Below are 18001 nucleotides of genomic sequence, written 5' to 3' on the forward strand. Positions count from 1 at the left end.
GCAGCGAGATATCAATAATTAATGCATTAAGTACTTTCTGTAACAGTAATCGCACTGTCAATAAAGTGTCAGTTTATACAATACGCATGTGTTTAAGGTACAATACTGTATTCAAATTGGAAAAAAATCAAAGACATTTCGTTTGACGTTCTAGATTTAGTTTTTTTTACAGGTCTCGCCATTCAATTCTAGTAAATATTCTTATTCATATCTGCTCTTGTCAAAAAGAGGAGAAGACAACCAAGGAAGCTATCAAAATCCACAAGTCGAAGAAAAAAACAGGCTATCAAAAAGAAATATGAACAGTTTACAAAACACTGCGTACTATGTAACTAAAATAACATGCACCCCACCAAAAAATGGGGTTCAACTCATGTGTTCTGGAAGTTCGTGAAGTTAATGAACGTGTGACCTTTCAGTATATAAGGATTAAGAAAAAAAAATCATTCCGAGAAGCCTAGATCTGTCCTTTGCATTATATTTTGAAACTAGTTATTTCTATCTCACAGAAGTAGTAATGAAAGAATTTGTAATTTTGACTGAAACTTCGCGGCTCCATTCAATTGTGACAAAACTGATGTTTTTTTTTTAGCGTAATCCCTTTTCTTTGTGTGTATTCGACATTTATTTATAATTAAGCAAACATAACAATTCATATAAGTTGAGATTAACAATAGTTTCTTGTGTTTCAGTTTTGTGTTTATGTCTTAAAACTGCAGCTCTACAAGACAATGTTGTAGATTTAGATTTACGTAATGGCGTCGTTAAAGGATATAGTCCTTATATATCTTTCGTTCAACAACCAACAAAGAGTGGTAGCTTTTCGTGTGATAAACAGGTAGTTCTTAAAATTGATTTCTCTGGAAAGTACGATGGAGCCAGATTTATGTTTAATTATGGCGAACCTCCAAGAATGTGGACCATAGATATTTCAGATTCTCCAACAGGAGACGGATACGGGGGAGATAATGGTACCACGAGTAATATGGCAGAAATACAATTGCATAATAAGCAACTGCGTATATATGGAAACAATTTGAAAGGTCATATGGATGCTTCGTCAGATGGTGGGCTCTTGATTCGAACTATCGATGACTTTATTAGAAAAGGGTCACGTGTAAAAATGGATATTAGTGATGAAAGAATCGAATATAAATCAGGAAAAACGAAAGATTATATAGAATCAAGATTTTTATATACACTAAAAGGACAAGATACGGAATATGGATTAAAGGATTATAGTGTTTATGTTGGCTTAAATCGTGTCGTAGCTGGAAGTTACAGGAGCGGAAGTGGCCTATGCAGGGCGACCATTACATTGTATTCATTGCCCGGTAAGTATATAAGGTGGTATGGTAGAAATTTCTGAGCCATATGGGTAATTGTACACTTGTTAGCATTTTCACCAGTTTCTAATCATGACCCAAGGTTTACTGAAGTATTTGCATTGTGGTGTTAGGAAGTATGTGAATCTGTATCATGACTACCGTCTTACTCTGTTAACTTAATCAACCTAATGCTACCGGTGCTTTGCGGCATTTTATATGCATAGAATACAAACTTTTCCAAAAAATCTTAAATAAAAAAAAGAAATTCACCAGTATGTAAAATTGCAGATTTTCCTAATACATAAATACTACCCTTCCAACTAGAGGAAATAATGCTTGTCACCTACTTACTCTGTTCGCTTAATGCTTGATACTTTGTACTGCTACTCTGATAGCTTAATTGCTTGATACTTTGTACTGCTACTCTGTTAGCTTAATTGCTTGATACTTTGTACTGCTACTCTGTTCGCTTAATTGCTTGATACTTTGTACTGCTACTCTGTTAGCTTAATTGCTTGATACTTTGTACTGCTACTCTGATTGCTTAATTTCTTGATACTTTATACTGCTACTCTGATTGCTTAATTTCTTGATACTTTATACTGCTACTCTGTTAGCTTAATTGCTTGATACTTTGTACTGCTACTCTGTTAGCTTAATTGCTTGATACTTTGTACTGCTACTCTGATGGCTTAATTGCTTGATACTTTGTACTGCTACTCTGTTAGCTTAATTGCTTGATACTTTGTACTGCTACTCTGTTAGCTTAAATGCTTGATACTTTGTACTGCTACTCTGATAGCTTAATTGCTTGATACTTTGTACTGCTACTCTGTTAGCTTAATTGCTTGATACTTTGTACTGCTACTCTTTTAGCTTAATTTCTTGATACATTGTACTGCTACTCTGATAGCTTAATTGCTTGATACTTTGTACTACTACTCTGTTAGCTTAGTTGCTTGATACTTTGTACTGCTACTCTGTTAGCGTAGTTGCTTGATACTTTGTACTGCTACTGTGTTAGCGTAGTTGCTTGATACTTTGTACTACTACTCTGTTAGCGTAGTTGCTTGATACTTTGTACTGCATTGCAGTTAAATATCATTCATAGCTTGATAAACAAATTATACAGTATCAATCAAAGAATAATTTGAACTGAACACTAACTCTTTATAGAAAACTTAAAGCATAAGGAAATATTTTATTATCTTTTAACTTGGAAAATATCCCTTTCATTCACTACTCTTATTTGGTTACTTGAATGAGGATATATCTGTCAATATTATTGTGTAAGTCTACAGGATGTATATATTTGAATGACTGATACATCTGGATAGAGGCCAGTTTAAGTACGATATGAGCTTAAACACTCTAACACTTAACAACAGCATGTTTAGTCTAAACAAGCCTCTTAATTGATCTTCCGTATAATACAATTGACTTCTACTTCACAGCGGTAAATTACTCGTCATGGTAAATGTAAGTTTCTGACAATGTAAGGATTAAATGCCAAATTTCATTTTGATACTTTGTACTGCATTGCAGTTATTCATAAAAAATGTGTTTGCAACCACCTGTAACTGAAAATGCAGTAATGAACGGTGTTGGTCGCAAGGTGACAAAAATGCTGAACAATACAACTTAAATATTGATATACGAGTACACGTCCAGCCATTTGAACCCATAATAATGATTACAATAGTCAGCTTACTAGAAACAACCACATTTTGAAACTAGTTTATTCCCTAAGGCAATTTTCCCCCTGAACCACAAACACACATATAACTTTGAATAATGAAGATTTGAAAAAAAAGTTGACGTCAATTATAAAATTCAATTGTTCAACAATAACATTAATCGAAACGAACCAATTATCTTTCCCGACGAAGGGTTGTGCTTGTTTTTTCCCCTCTCCTTTTCAAGTAAGTTAAGAGAAGCACATACATAGCAATATCAAGAAAATGAGTATTAGTTAATAAATCCTGTTTTACAATAAAAACTGATGCAAAATATTTGAAAACCATTTCCTTGATATAGGATAATTGCTTAAATGGAAGTTATTTAACCAAATGCACTTAATGTTAAAGGTGTCGTTAACGAAAGTTTAACAGAGTCATCATCATTTGGTTTACCGTTCTGTAGAATGTATGGTCACGAAGGACATCAAATATTTTTCATTTCTCGTAGTCACAATTCCAGCATTGTTTCTGCGTTGATGACATCACCAGATACGACCTATCACCGCATTTTTACATGTCATGAAGTCACATGGGGGTGCAGGAACTTCTTTTCTAGTTCGCCAGTGGTTTTGGCGGGGTTCGTGTTGCTCAATCTTCTGTTGTCTGTGTACTTTGTGGGAATCGTTTTTGTCATTTTGTGTTTTACCATGATACCTTTTTTCAACACTAATGTTTTTAACTGTGAAATGATATTAATAATTGTCATTTAATTGATTTTTAATTGCTACCGTGATTTCTTTTGTTTTCTTTATATTGGACATTTTTCATGGAAGGTCTGTATGATAGTCATAACGATTAATGGCCAATCTATATCTCAGAGCCTTTCATAGCTTACTAATCGGTAAAGGTTTTGTTCATTGTTGACTGAAAGCCGTAGGATGACGTGCCAGTTGTTGATTATATCCTTTTCTTTTGGTTTTTGGTTGTCTCATTGACAGTCATACCACATCTTCTTATTTTACAAAATGTGTATATATTCCTACAAGAAATTCATTTTGTGATGTTAATCATGATAGAAGACGTTTGTACCTAATGGAACGTAGACAACCACCCAAGCACAAACTTAAGTTTTAACGGCGTAATTATTATGATGAAGTAATAGTTTTCTTGGCTAGCATCGATTTTAGATAGATTTATATTCTTCCCTTGCTAAGGAAGCTCTTAGTTCATGTCATAAACCCGCGATGGGAGGTTGCATTGACGGGTTTATGTTATATAAATTGCACTTTATGTGTGAATTTGATTGTTTCAAGATCATATAGAATGATTCAAATTGCACGTTGAACATAATAAACAGACAAGAAATTACATAATGCACAATGTTGTTTCAATTTTTAGCTTTAATAAAATATAAAAATAACACACCGAATATTTGATATTTATTAATTGGTACTGTTAAATGCTTTTAAAATAAAGAAAATGTCTGGTCAATCTCATATTTTTTCTGGTTAGATAAGCACACACAGGCATAGCTACGGAGCCCTGTTGGTCTCAAACAGATAAAGAGTTGTGGTTTTTAAAGTTAAGCGCTGTAGATGTAAAGTCTAGTGCTGTAGATCTCCAGCAATTGACGTTAATCTCCAATGCTAGACTTTTAAATTACATCTCCGCGTCACAGTGACTTTTAAAACCACAACTCTTTATCTGTACAAGACCAACAGATCTCCATACATAACCTCACAAGTGTGAATTCCTCTTTAACAATAAACTGAATATAACGAAATTAGAAATTGCATTAACTGTAAAAACTCGGAAAAAAATTCTGAAGAATCTATCATATAATGGTAAAGATGAAAAAAACTGACTGTATCATGTCTGGGAAATGGTACGAGGAGGTCACTACATTGGGCGCATTACATTTACGCGCATTTAGGGATTTTATTTTTACGTTTGCTCGCAGCTTTTGATTATAATTGCGCGCATTCATTATACAGTTAAAACAGGTAAAAAGACTATAGTTATTATGATTTTTGAACATATTTGTAAATCTAAATTAAATATTTTTCATATTGAGTTTTAAAAATAAAAGATAAACTGATCATGAAAAATCCTGTAATAACTTTAGACACACATGTACATATGTAACATAATTGAGAATATTTCAAAGTAAATACTATTCTGTTTCCTTATTTTACCAATGGTGATCGCTTTAGTAAATTATTTAAGTCAGTTTGTAAAATTGCACCAAGGCACACACATGAAGTTTCATTTGTCAGAAACAAGTCGGAGGAAAACTCATTAGTTTACGATGGATTTACTTTCCGTATCGACAGAACACTTGTCAGGGGATATTTTATGTCGATGCACCGTACATAATTGCAATGGTATTTCGCCAGATTCCTTATTTCCTCCAAGTCTTTGGGCATTACTACCGTCAGCTGAATCCAGGCGTACTAAAAACGGCCCAGAATGATTCCATGCCCACTACAATGAGCAATTTTATTCAGCACACGGATCCATGTATTTTTGCGTTTTGTGTTTTCTTAAAGCAGTGAGCTTCAAAGATTCAGCACGTTACGACATTTATAATCAGTACTTTTAAGCCATATGTTTAGATTACCTATGTTTTTACATTTTTTATCTGAATGTATTTCCAGGACTAAGTGCTGGTGTATAATAAAACGGACATATCCTGCTCGAAAATAATAATGAAATACATAAATAAGTATAATCTGCCTGTATTTACCCGAGTTTCCTGTAAAAGAATGCGCGCAAATGCAATGATTTTTGCGCGTAAATGTAATGGTAATGCGTGCAATCTTTATTCTCCGTTATAACAAAAAGATAAAAGTTCACTTGTGTCATTCAGAATACCCAGTGAATCACTGTATATCGACTGGATTATTAAAAAAAAAACCCACTGTAAATCCCTTTAGTTGTTTCGACTGGTGTCATTCAGAAAACACTGTAAATAGGATCGTGTCACTCAATTAATATCAACTGGTGTCATTTAGAATAATCAGTCAAGCCATTATGGTATGTCACAGATAGATATCAATTGGTGTCTTTCAAAATACACCGTTAAGCCCTTAAGCTTGTCCACTAAAATAACACCAATTCAGATGCAGATCCTGGATTTTGAAAAAGGAGGGGCAAACTAGGCAACGTTATGAGTAGAACATGTAAAAGTTCTTATGCATTAACCATATATGTAGCTCCAAAAAAAGGGGGGGGGGGCTTAATGCGCCCTTGTTGAGATACTACGTACATATTTGAAATCATAATTTAGAAATTGATATTTACAGTTACTGACACTTTCAAGATTACAAAAGAATAATTGATAAACAATGGAATGCTAGACATTTCCGTTTTTATATTCAACTCAATAAAACTGTCAAAAAAGCGATCGGGATTGGGCAAGTGAACTCCATAAATTGATGAAGCAATCAAAACATTTTCAGTCCCATAGATGCACATCCCGAATTGCATTTATTAGGAGAAAACAGTGTTGTATTTAAAAATTTGCTGATGATTTCATGATCGTAAATTGAGTTAAAAAATTGTTGCTCGCAAATCTTCAAATACAATACTGTATCTCCATTATAACGCAACTGAAACTTTGCCAGATCAAATGTTTTTAAATCAAGTACACGACGTCTGCGCTTATGTGCACAATTTTAGACCATACATCGTTAATTTGTGGCGTTATCCAATCAAAATGAACGTTACAAAACGATGTTGCTTTATAAGGAACAATGGATGTACAATACTATTTTGAAGACCCCAAACTAATTTCTATCGCAATAATCTGACAATAAAAAAAAATATATTTGTGTGAACCACTTAATGCACCGCAAATATTTCCCCAGTAAACAGATGAAAATTAAGGAGTAGACAATAAAAGGCGACAAAACTTGTAGTACACTGTTTTGGAGTTTTTATACCTTTTGAGAATTTTCTTTACAATATTTGTTTATACGTGTGTCCCTACTATTCTATAAAACACATTCCGAAAATGATCATAAAAAGTTTAAACCCAAAGCAACAGGTAAATGTATGTTGTCGCACTCTATGGCATATGATAAAATCTTATTTCAAGATGTGTTCTGCTATTTTCATTAACAAATGAATGTTAATTGATCGCAAAGGTATTTGAGAATTTTCTGTTTCATTTGTCAAAATACATATCAAACTCTTCCAAGTTGATTGTGTTCATTTCTGCTTGAAATAATATACAGATTAAAGTCATTACGCCATTCTGTTTGCAGTACTTATGAAGATTGGAATGCTAAATATAAAACAATCAAATGTTGTAATAAAACATAGATACAGAACTTATTTTGATGTGTTATGTGAACATTTACACAATTTATGTCTCAATTATAAAATTCGAGGCTACAAGTTTGGAAATAAAAAAAAACATTAAGAAAATTTAAAAAAAATACTGACAGCTTAGACTAGACGATCTAATGAAATGTGTAAAAAAATAATCACATTCGCACCTAGACCGGATATTTCTTAGAGCTGTCATTCGATACCCTATGGTGTTGGTCGACTATAAAAGTATGTGCATATCATGTCGGGCCTTTTATAGTTTTTTATACGGTATGGAATTTGCTAGTTTTTGAAGGCCGTACGGTGACCTGTAGTTGCTTTTATTCTCGTCGTTTGGTCTCTGATGGATGGTTATCTCATCTTCCTATCTCAATAAAGCGACGAATAAAAGAAATAAAGTGCAGAAATCATGCAAGTTCAAAATCCATAGATAAAACTATGTTTGGTTACCCCTAATCTTGAAGAGAATTTGATAAATAATAAATTGGGAGATTAATTGGATTGTTTAAATAGTGTTCTTATAACTAGAATGATTCAGCGCCCTCTATCGGTCAGTGTCCTCTCGAGGTGAATGTAGCGATCGATAGTTAGTCGGAATATAACGACTGGATTAGTCGGGTTAGTGTTCTTATTACCTTTTAAAAAAGTCATCATTCGATTCTTTTTTTAACTGTTACGCAACATTCCAAGGGCAATCAGAAACAGTACTACACTGACAAAGGACAGAAAAGTCATGGCAAATAAGAAAAAAAAGAAAGAAAAGGACAACACTATAATACAGAAAACTACAAATTGTGTAACACTAAACATGCTAAAACTTGGACAGAACTCAGACGCTCGGGAAGGATGGAAGTTTCCTTTCATCTCTTAGAAATTTTTAATGGATTTTGTAATTTATAAGTACTATAGTTTTTATAAGAAAATTGAAATTATCTTGACCAAACTATTTCATTCGAGTTTTTAACGAAAAAGTTCAAAGCTAGTGGCAAGGTTAGACTTCTTTTGCTTCTGACTAAACAAAAGTATTAATCGCCTCGATATAGCATTCTTTACTGCACAGACGTAATACAACAACACCAGAAAAAGCATAAGAATTCCCTGTTAAATATATACATAATTAATAGGCATTCTACAAATTCATTCACCCTTGTGTCCTTTTCATTTTTATAGCATAAATCGGGATTTGATACTTACAAAGAAAATATGTAAAAAACATTCGGACAGTTATGATTAAGTTTTACCACAGAATTAGTATACGACACAACATAATACATAAAACATGCAGTAAACGACAGCAAATATTTTATAATCATGTTTGTGGTTTACAGGCCTTAGGAAGTCGTATAGGTAATTCGTCCGGGTCATCTCAGTTCATCAAAATAATGTCTGGGAATTTAACCTGCATCCGACGTAAGCTATTCACAGTACTGTGGTAATTTATTCTGAACAATTGATAAATATCGTCCCACGATTATTTAGGGTATTCTTAAGGTATTCCAGTATAGAATTAACTTAAAAATGGCAATGCTAACTGAATTTAAATACTATAGTATATACGTGTACATATAAGTTAGGCTTGATCCTTTACTCTATTTTAGGTTTACTTTATAAGTGGATATCTTTGTTTTAATTTGTTGTATACTGAATTAGAATGCAACATTCAGTCCCATTTATACCCCTATGAGAATGATGTCCTATAAAATTTCCAACGATCACTTTTACAATAAGTTTAACCAACTGAACGAAAAATAATGATATACATTTTATTACAAACATTACACAAGGTTGATAAAAATTCCTCAAAGGGAAATACGTTAACGGTAACAATAAAGGTATAATAATTACGGTTGTAAAAGGCAGGACAATCCTTTTTAATATTAAATCAAAACTTTCTACTTTCTTTGATGGAGAGTATGAAATTTTATTTGGATTATAGTTTGACAGACGCTTTAATCGTTTTACTTTGTAGATTAAATATAATTCGAAAATTGTAGATTAAAAAATCACCTGTGATTTTTATCGCTGCATGAGGTACTTTTGGATAATGGTATGCAGGGATCAAATCGTCTGATAATGGTTAATATATGAGAAAAAATACAAATAAGAACGGTTTCTCGGAAAAATACAGTACAATATATATACGTTGTATAAACAAAAATATGAAAACAACACTTTATAAATTTGATGCGTCCGAAGCGATTTACCTTCATCAGGAACACTCAAAGCCGAATCTTTGAAAGTGTTACTAAAAAGTGTAAAATAACTGATTTATGTATGTAAATTTAAAATCAACACGGTCTTGTAATTTCTTAGTTATATCTCTAATCATCAAACCTGTTAATTATACAATATACGTACATTTGCGGCAAATGTAAAATTTATTGTTTTAGCTTCAGAAACAGGCATAATAAGGAACGTTCTTGGTAAGAACAAAACATCTTTATTTACCTACGATATAAGTACAATAGTGTTGCACTGTTTCTTCTTGTATGTTCAAAGAAGTAGGGCCGCCCCTGTATTTGTTTCACTCACACAGAATATAAAAGTTGTCAAATCCTGTTTGGAATTCTATATTAAAAGAGTCCACATCATATACTTAAAATATTTCTATACAATTTTACATATTTTTATAAAATCAGAATGGTATGCAATGCTACATGTTGCTGTTGAAAGCATATTGATACAAATTTCAAAATTTACATCGAAGGACGTCGCGAACCAAATCGAACTATAATTTGTATCTGAAAGACAATAGCTTTACATCAAACATAGTTTTAGTTTTGTTTAGCGATGTTCTTTTTAAACTTTTTTGGGGTAAATACTCAAATTTGCCAAAATATAAGAAAATGCAGTTTCGTGCTATATTCTGGCGTTTGTTGAATCCTTAAAGTACACGCAGTGTGATATTATGAATTAAAAGTACAGATTGAATGACTTTTGGCCCAAATTGGCCCTTGTGTGAAAGAAATTCATGTATAATTGGTCTTAACTCTTTAACACACACACACACACACATATATATATATATTATTTCTGTGACTGCATCTTACGATCCTTTACGATAGATAATTTAGCTAATCTGCAGTCAATTCCATCTTCATGCCTTATATATCATGTACTGTGTTACAAATCTAGATTCTACTGACGAGGAAAGGTAACACTAGGCCACCGAAAGCTGAATTTTTAGTTCAGTCTAGGTGGCTGAGTGGTCTAGAGCGCTGGACACAGTGCAGGCGGTGTTGTCTCGATATCCCAATAGCATGAGTTCGAATCCGGGCGAGGGAAGAACAAAAATTTGCTTCCGCAAATTTGCAGATTTAACATGGTTGTGCTGATATTTAGAGTAATTATGAATATAATACTAGTATGTGTTTTCAGCCGTGTATCACCTTCACTGGTCATCCAATGGATGGATCTGTCGTAGAGTTGTCACTTGTTTAGACGTACTTATATATATATAGATATTCTTTCATGTCATTGATTTCAAAGCCAACCATAATATCAACTTCGCCTAAGATAGTTGCAATCTTTACTTTTTGGCATAATTTATCAAATTTGTCAGCTGGAAATTGATCAAAATTTGTGAGATAAGCCACGTGACAAAATATTGACCACTGGGTAGAACAAGCATTTGTATCAAACAAGTGTTTGTATATCAAAGTGTTCGATCCTATAACCGACTATCCTTTCGGCAGATACAATAGGGTGTTGTATATCAAAGTGTTCGATCCTATAACCGACTATCCTTTCGGCAGATACAATAGGGTGTTGTATATCAAAGTGTTCGATCCTATAACCGACTATCCCTTCGGCAAATACAATATGATGCTGTATATCAGAGTGTTCGATCCTATAACCGACTATCCCTTCGGATCCTATAGCCGACCATCCCTTCGGATCCTATAGCCGCGACTATCCCTTCGGATCCTATAGCCGACTATCTCTTCGGCAGATACAATAGGATCTGTGTTCCCGATTGCCTTAAAAATATTTTTTTGCTCACGTGTATACAACAGACCTTGTGTATGCCGTTTTTGACTACCATTGCAATACAATGGATTTTGCAATCGTAATCATCAGCTTTCATCCGTGTGACCTATTGCATCTGAAGTACCGATAGTCAGTAACAGGATGTGATGTTACTTCCATTTTTGATGCGATAAACTTACCTTCATCAAGTTTGCTAACCACCAGAGATGTAACAATATACGGATAGCTTCATAACCTAAATGTGCATTAAAAAGGCAAAAGTCAATATGGCCATTTTTCTAAAGAGAGTAACAACACTATTTAATCAAATAAATAAGAATTATGAGTTTAGAATTTATCATAATTTACATGATAAATAACAGATAAGTATGAAGTTTGGTCTGTGTCCAACAATGTCTATTAGTATGGATCCCTCTCGAATTAACAACCCATCATGCTGTCGTTTTTATTAGGGTCGATACGCATTTCTGGCTAAAGGAGACATTTTCATTCATATGTTTCAAAGCAGTAAGCTGCTTGTGAAAAGCTAAGATAATAAAACGTATCCGGAGATATATACAACGACCAAAAAGGAATAGCCGAACATCTTTTTAACAGGTCTGTCAATCGAACAAACATTTTTTATATAGAGTATATGCGCAAATTGTATTATGAACATTCGTTGGAATGACTTTAAGATCCCAAGATTATAAAAGAGAACGATTGACATGTGTTTTCTGCATTAGAATTGCATAATAAATGAATAAGAAAAACTTGTTTTGTAATATGTCAAAACAGAGGAAGATAGAACATGGATTATTATTACGACAAATGAAACTTATTTATGGTCATCCGTGACATATTTCCGCTATGCAATACCACTACCAAGTCGTGATGCGTTCGTAAAACTTTCGATGAAGTGACTTCAGCTTTAAAAAAAACCCATGATTCTAAAGTATGCTTATTGAGGTAGATTGACTAGTGTTTTCTGTATTAGTAAAATCGACAAAATAACTGAGGCTATCGTTCACTTCTTAATGATGAAACACAATTGCTCCTTTTCTTGGTAGCGATTTTTTATTATTAATTGTTTTTGGCTTTTAAGTAGATTTCAGTAACTGTGAGTACTCTCAAATCGTACTTTCATGTTAATTTGACCTGTTGATACAATTTGTAATGTATTTTTATTATTTAATGTTTACTAATACAGTGTTATATCTAGTCTCACTATTTTTAATATATATCACCCTTGATAAGTGTTTAGTATGACGATACATTTTCACTTTTGTTCTCGTACTAGGAACAAAAAAAAAATTTATTTTGTAAAAACTATTTCCGTACTCCATGTATTATACCTTACAACAAAATTATTTTTATTTACCTGTATACGTTATTTTATTTGGCGGCATTTTGTTCAAAGTTATGGTTGTCTTTCTGATATTGTTTTATATCTAATCCCCTTGTTTTATTAATTTTGTATTTACATTGTGTCATAGATCAAATTTATTCGTTCAGTGTATGCTCACTTGTTTTTGTTAATATGTCTTTTGATTGAGTTAAGCCATTTCAATTGATATTTTATAGTGTGTCTTTCTATGTTGTGATGTTACACTATTGTTTCAGGTAGGGCGGAGGTTGGCGCCTGTTAAAACGTTTAAACCCGCTGCATTTGTCTGCACCTGTTCCAAGTCAGTAACCTGATGTTCAGTGATTGTCTTTTGTTGATGTGGTTCATACGTGTTTCTCGTTTCTCGTTTTTTATATAGATTAAACCGTTGGTTTTCCTGTTTGAATGGTTTTACACTAGTCATTTTTGGGGCCCTTTATAGCTTGCTGTTCAGTGTGAGCCAAGGCTCCGTGTTGAAGGCCGTACTTTGACCTATAATGGTTTACTTTTACAAATTGTGACTTGGATGGAGAGTTGTCTAACTGGCACTCATACCACATCTTCTGATATCTACTATATGTGTAATATCTGTACCGGTCTACTTATTGCAATGTTTATCATACGTTTCTATCTTTATTAATCATAACAAATATTATGTATTACATTCCATTATTTGTAATAATAAATTTGCGATTAGCGAATTTCTAAAATGATCGCTGTCCACTTCATCATCTTCAATTATAAAATTACACGTAACAAAAAAAATCGGTGAAATTGTCAAGAATTGTCGCATTTAAAAATTCCCCCCAAAGATTTAATAATTCTAATGGCTGACTTATAATTTTTTTAATTCGATAATATTCCTGAAATAATTGGTATCATTGTGTAAACGGGAACTCTTTTGACCTGACAGATAAAATCAGTCTGATCACAAATGACTTTCATTATATTATGAGTATATATGTCCGTTTAATATCGCTGATTAATATCTCTCATTATTTTGTCGTTTATGATTTCTTCTCGATAACTTCTTGTAATTTTGTGACTGTATACTGGATACATTTGATCAAATTATAAAGTATAATTTCAAACCTTTGTGGAAAGCGCATGCTTGTGTATTGATTTAACAACTTGTTGCTTATAGTAAATAGATATGTGTTAAGTTTATTATAATTTTCTTAACTTTAATTCATTATGACTTGCTAAATTTCGATATTCTAGACGTAACATAGAAGTTATTTGCATCAACAACCGAAGTGTAAAACGATAACTTTTTAATAATGGCAATGTAACAACATTTTGTTATGAACCTGCATTCGGTGGATAATGCACTTTTTACAGAGAAAACATTTAAATTTCACTATTTTATTAATCGTTCTTCTGCTAAAGTTGGAGTGCATAACTTTACATCCTGTGATACGATATCATTTGAATATAATTAAATCAAGACTTTAAAAGAAAGCGTGAAAATGGAATCTAAAAAATTTGTCATCTTAAAGAATCTGCATCGCATCACAACTAAAAAGACGTGAACTAACAATTCAATTGACATTTACGAGGGACGGAAATATGTCTTTCCTAAGGTGATATATATACTATGATGATGGATTCAAAAATTACCTAATTGTAGGATAGTCAATATTAATATACTTGAAGTGTTAAAATCGATAAATTATTTTCAACATGAAATTTAATAGGACATTATTAGTTTGTGGTTGTACAGTCTTATTCCTGCTAATTATTTTTGCACCGACAGCCAATGCTAAGAAAGGAAAGCGGAAAAAGTCAAAAGGTAGGCAATTTTATCTTTGCACAATTTAATAGGATATAATATATTCTCATTCATTTAGTTAAATATGCTTTATTTTTTTAAGCAAAAAGTTGCTTCGGGCAGATGTCGTCTGATCAATGAGTATGTGTGTGGTATTTTGGCGGGACATTTATTGTTGACTGATAGATGATTTTACTACTTTATTATTGATCAACAGTCTACCTTTTTGGCTTGAATGATGTAGTTACTATCAATGAAGTTATAATAAGTTATATACCTAATTTTGTTGTACTGTGTACCCAAAAATGAAACAGACTCTATGGATATCATAATATTCATTGAACAACTGTATTAGGGTCCTAGCACAACAGAAATTTAAGTAGCATTGGCTAAGTTGCTATATTTTTGTCAATATTTGGAGAATTTGCTCATGCGCACTTAGAACGGTCATCCACTGGTCAAATCGATCCGCAATTACTGTGACTTCGGAGCTTAAAATCTTTCTTCTGAAAAAAATCCACCCAAATGACAATGATATATTTCGTAAATTCATTAGACTAACTGAAAGGAATGTACTACAAAGTACTGCAAAGTGCAAATAAGAATAAAAAAGGAACGGGCTAATATGCTCATAAATCATAGGATTAATTACTAAATACTCGTCGCAAATGATATTACAGATTTGTATATCTATCTTGCCACATGTTTTGCATGGTTTGCACCGATGTTTAATTGATTTAAGACAGTTGTTATTCTGACGTCATGTATTGATATCATTTAATTAAAATTACTTATAATCTGAAACAAATAGTCAAATATGCCAGCATGAACGCATTTTCGGGGTATAAAACTTTTCTTAATGTTTATGACAAAGTCTTTTGGTATGTTTGGGTAGTATTTGCTTAAAAACTTCCCGGGAACAATCATAGCTTAATGATGGGACGGCCAAATTTGGATAAAAACACGAAAAGCTACATATGATCAACATGGGCCCAAAGGAAATTTTGAATTATCCCCCCCCCCCCCCCCCCCCCCCCCCCCCCCCTCAAGTGTTGTACACAATACTTAATTTACAGCTACCTCATGTTCCACACTTTCAATAATCTGCATGGAAAATTATATTTTAAAACTTATTCAGAATTTGTTTCACTCTCAAGTTTGCTGACATCAAGTGAAATTTGAATATTTAAGAGTTTGAATAATGAATAACATACTTAGAGGTTTTGGAATAATTTTTAGTTTTATGCATTGCTGTTGAATACAATTTTGATAAATTATTTAAACTTTACATTTTTGGTATATTCTTTTTTTATTGAAGGACATTCCTATAAAAATTAATTGATTAGTATTCGAAAGACTATACATGTCTTCACTTCCTATAGATTACAAGATTGTTTTTAAGAATTGTATTTCTATTTTTCAAAATATATATTCAAATTTAATCATCACAGAATTAAGACATCTTGTAAAGCATTTATGATTTTTTTACATGTTAGAAACAGGGCGCATTGTTCGTTCAACCTCACAGTACACACGCCTATCAAGCTGTTGTAGTAAATTAAGTATAGTACACATATTGATTGATTGGTTGTTGTTTGCTAAACGTCCAGTGGCAAATATTTCATGCATGTTAAGGACGACTACAATAACATTTACGGTACCAATTTTATTGCACCAGATACGCATTTCGACAATTAATGTTTCTTAAATAATGCCCGAGACAGAATTATTTGAAAATCCCAAACTTATACAAACGCGGAAGAGCTGATCAAACAAAAAGGAACCTAAATTTGGTCAAATGAGAGGCACTTCATATCTGAGAAACAGGCTATATATGCCCTCAATTTTAGAATTCAATCATACATTTTTGTATTATTCAAAATTATTAGTAAATTGTGTGCTCTACAAGGATCACCAGTCCTTCACCTTTCATCTGATACCTTAATTACTAAAATATATGCTACATAGTTTAAGATTTACTCCTGTGCTTAGGAACTATTTTGTTTTAAATATGTACTTCTTTCCAGTATGTTCTTTTTCGACTGGGCCCGATTGGGTGGTGTTACATCTTTCAAATCTATCCAAATTATTTTTGCAAAGAATTCCGCGTAAGCTGGTGCTTGGGGCCATTTTAAACTTGCAGTGAGATGAGAGTTTTTTTGCTCCGTGTTGAGGTCTCACTGTGACTCTGAGATGAAGAACAGCAATAAAAGCGCTGTTCCTTTGCTTTTGTATTTTTGTTGTTGTGCATTTACTGATTTTGTGTCATGGATGGATACCCCATATCCTTTGTTTTTCTATTGAATGACTCAAATTAACAATAAAAACAATAGGTAGGTCCTGTAATAGAGATCGACCGAGATGAATGGCGGAAAATTTGGACTGCCACTGGAAAACAAGGGTACTTTGGATAGGGACAGAAATTAAGCCTGGCAATAGGCCATCTTCGGACGCTTCAAAGGGTTGTTGCAAGGGTTCTAAAGTTAATAACGTGACACACTCTCTCAACACGAGGCATCGTATTTAACGTCCACATTCTGACCAGACGTGGCTGCGTTCTTATACACCCCATACAGCAAAACGGACACCCACTTTGGCAAGGGTTTAACTGCCGGTATGAAGAAGACCAAACGTACCTATACCCCAGTCACCCTTATATAGGCTTTGAACATATTGAAATAATTTTCAAAAATGATCCTAATGTAAAAAAATCTTTATATTTAGCCGTTTATATTTCCAAATTATTGGTAAATGTGTTATAGAAGCATTTGCTCTCATTTTAATCATATCAATCAACTCATTTTAAGTATGGTCGATTTTTTTTATATGAATAAAAGATGTGGGTAGACATGAAAGAGAAAGCAACACAACAACACGAGTTAGATCAATCAAACATTTATGAAGTTCCGTTCAATACTTTAAAACTTTGAGCTCGCTTTCAGTTATTGCGAGCATTCTTGTGTGCCTGTTAAAAGTCCTGAAGTTTGACAGGGGTTTTGTCTTCAGTCCTTACGTTTTTCATCAATTCAGAATTTGATGTTGTCATTTAAGTGAATGTCATTGTTGAATGTATATCTCAAATTGTGTGGACTCCAGGAGATTAAGAGTATATCTTGTGAGTTTGTGTGACCTTGTGTGACCTTGTTCATCGTTTAAATCTTAAGACGATCATCCTTTTTGTGTTCCTGAAGCTGTACACATTTTTGTCATCTGTTTTGTCTTTATATTCTAGATTTAGTCTGATGACTAGACAGCAAGAATGTTAAATCGGATTAGCGGTCAATAAACATTTGCATTGAAACTATGATGAAATAATCAATCAAAATCGTCATTGTAGTAAAAATTTTTGTTATGAATTAGGCCGTTGGATTTCTCGTTTTAATTGTTTCACATTTTTTATATCGGAGCCTTTTATAGCCGACTATACGGTATGGATTTTTCTCATTGTTCAATGCCGTACGGTTGCCTATAATTCCTTTTATCTCTTTCATTTGAACACTGGTGGATAGTTTTCTCATTGACAATCAACCAC

At 32.9% G+C, this 18001-nt stretch overlaps 1 protein-coding gene across 2 annotated transcripts in view; it reads left to right on the plus strand.

The window, feature by feature from the left end:
* LOC127704333 (signal peptide, CUB and EGF-like domain-containing protein 2) overlaps window positions 1-18001 on the plus strand; it is a 78212-nt gene that overhangs the window by 12435 nt on the left and 47776 nt on the right. Inside the window, exon 2 of one of the 2 annotated variants that reach the window (XM_052208346.1) lies at window positions 693-1334. In XM_052208346.1, coding sequence (XP_052064306.1) covers window positions 693-1334 — 642 coding nt within the window. Of the gene's footprint in view, window positions 1-692; window positions 1335-13913; window positions 14491-18001 lie in introns of those variants that run through there. The other variant, XM_052208347.1, reaches the window with a different exon arrangement.

Source organism: Mytilus californianus, unplaced genomic scaffold (assembly GCF_021869535.1).
Source record: "Mytilus californianus isolate M0D057914Y unplaced genomic scaffold, xbMytCali1.0.p SCAF_6, whole genome shotgun sequence".
NCBI lineage: Eukaryota > Metazoa > Mollusca > Bivalvia > Mytilida > Mytilidae > Mytilus > Mytilus californianus.